This window comes from Raphanus sativus, unplaced genomic scaffold (assembly GCF_000801105.2).
Source record: "Raphanus sativus cultivar WK10039 unplaced genomic scaffold, ASM80110v3 Scaffold5676, whole genome shotgun sequence".
Lineage (NCBI taxonomy): Eukaryota > Viridiplantae > Streptophyta > Magnoliopsida > Brassicales > Brassicaceae > Raphanus > Raphanus sativus.
The window spans coordinates 1-2,469 of record NW_026620974.1 but is presented as its reverse complement, the minus strand read 5'-3'; the positions used below and the strand labels follow the sequence as shown (position 1 = coordinate 2,469).

The 2,469-nt window shown below is 41.9% G+C and overlaps 1 protein-coding gene across 1 annotated transcript; it reads left to right on the top strand.

Annotated features, from left to right (window-relative positions):
- Nucleotides 1-270: 270 nt before the first annotated feature.
- Nucleotides 271-2,446, top strand: LOC130507770 (uncharacterized protein At3g43530-like; the record flags this gene model as incomplete). The annotated part of the gene is made up of 4 exons (XM_057002422.1): nt 271-481; nt 557-1,255; nt 1,331-1,492; nt 1,576-2,446. Coding segments are annotated over 4 exons (1,943 nt in total), but the record flags the coding sequence as incomplete, so codon positions are not given.
- Nucleotides 2,447-2,469: the final 23 nt, after the last annotated feature.

The window sequence follows — 2,469 nt, the reverse complement described above, 5'->3', positions numbered from 1 at the left end:
TCGTTCCTTGTGGTAAGTCATTAGTTTGTTGTTCTATTGTGTTGAGTTGTGTTGTTGTTTTGCGGATTGAGTTGATAAAATTTATTTTCGAAGTTCAGTTGTGTTGTTGTTTTGCGGATTGGTTTGTGTTGTTTTGCGGATTGAGTTAATAAAATTGATTTTGCGGATTGAATTGATCAAATTGTTGTTGATAAAATTGATTTCCGAAGATGAATTGTGTTGTTGATGAGACCACTTAATTGATGTTGTTTGTTGTAATGTCTTGTACAGGGAAGTTATGAAGGGAAATCAAAGGCAAGTCTCCAATGAAAGGCGTCGTCAGTCTCTTAGAATCAGAAAACCTCCGGTCTCAAATGCAAAAAAGGGAGTAGCGCAGAAGAAAAATAAGAAGAAGAGTACACCAGTGAGAGAACCGAGTATACACTCGCTCTCAGTTTCATCTGGGTCTGAAAGTGAAGACATGTCTGCTCCATCGTTTGAGGTAAATATATTTTGGAAACATTGCCATTGTTAGTAATTAATAGTACTAACATGTATATATGTATTTTAATTGCAGGAAATGCAACCAATGCAACCCCTTGAGTTCTACTTCAAAAGCAGTGAGTTCGCTCAGACTTGCAAGATACAAACAAAGTGCTTTGTGACCAAGACAGTAGAGAAGATCAAGAAGAAGCTTAAGCCTGAGGCTGAATGGTTCAGAAGTCATCCTCAATTTCGACATTTCTTCCACATGCCAGATGAACCAAACCTGAAGCTCCAAGGGATGTGGATGCTACTCCTGCGCACGATTTGTACTCCAGAAGATGATGTTGCATGGTTCGCGGTTAATGGTGTACCCATCCGCTATTCTATGAGGGAGCATGCCCTCATCTCTGGCTTAGACTGCAGGGAGTATCCGAGGAACTATGAGAAGCTTGGGAGTCATAAGTTTGTGGATTATTACTTCCATGACGTAACTAAGATCACCATCAGTGATGTGGAGCAGAAGATGTTGTCTATGGCGCCGTGTCCAGATAGATTGAAGATGACAGTCTTGTATTTCCTTGGTCGGGTTATCAGAGGGAAGCCAAACGATACAAGACCTTTAGACTCCTTCATATTAAGGATAGTGGAGGATTTGGACGCTTGCATATCATTTCCATGGGGCCGTCTTACATTTGAGGATGCAATAAAGGAGATTAAGCATGTGATGAACCATCTGAAAGGTGAAGTGAATGAGACATGCGGCTTTCCTGGTTTCATAATCCCTTTAGAGGTAAATCATGTAGTTTTGTAAATTTTTTATTGTTATATAATTGAATATCTTACACTGTGACATTGGATATACTAGGTTCTTGCTTTCGAGTGTATTCCTGCTCTTGGGAAAAAGTTCAGAATCACTCAAGAGAACCCTAATGAAGACTGTCCAAGGATGTGCAAGAGCCGGTTTATAAAAACCAGTCTGAGGGGTTATCCTTTGGAAGACATATATGATGCGCTTGGAGAAACAAAGGTACATGTATGCATTTATAGACTTATAGTAGAAGCTAGTAGAACAAAAAAAATTAACTGCTGTTATTTATTGTTTATTTTCAGGATATTAATAGTGTGCTGGTTCCAACTTTGGGTGAGGAAATTATGCTGGCTCGTATCATTGATGAGGAGCGAGACTATGATCGTCAAGGCAGCCAAAGTGATACATGGAACTACTGGTTAAATGTGAAGCAGAAGACTATTTGGTGGGAAGAGTTGTATGAGTTAGATCAAGCTGCACGAGTGTTTCCAAAAAAGAAAGACAAAGCAAAGGTGGAGTTGGCAGAAGGATCATCCTCTCAAACCGATTTGAAAGGTCTGGAAGGGAGGCTAGTGGAGTTCATGGGAACAGCATTTGCCAGTCTTAACTTTACGGTGGAGGCAAAGCTGGAGTCCATTGACTCGAGGATGAGTAAAATGGAAGAAAGGCTAACTTCTATTGAGAGTAAGCTAAGTGAAGAGAAGAATCATGGTGAAGACATGGATTTTCGACAGTGGGATCATGGGAATTATGGGGATTATGGCACAACATCGAAGAATAAGGGAGACAAGGAAGAAGCTGGGAAAAGCGGTGAGGGTGAAGAAGAAGCTGAAAAAAGCGAGGGTGAGGGTAATAAAGACAAGGAAAACAGTGAGGCTGATGAGGAAAACGGTGATGAGCAAGAACAAGTGCTGAACCGAATGAAGGATGATGAACTGTGGAGGAGTTTGATGGAGGATCAAGAAGAGGTTGGAGGAAAAGTGATGGAGGATCAAGAAGAGGTTGAAACCAGTGAGGAAGTAATTGAGAACAGTCAAGAAGAGCCTATGGTTGAGGCAGAGATCAGTGAGCCTCGGGTTGCGGCAGAGATCAGTGAGGCTCGGGTTGCAGCAGAGATCAATGAGCCTCGGGTTGCGGCAGAGATCAGTGAGGCTCGGGTTGCAGCAGAGATCAGTGAGCCTCGGGTTGCGGCAGAG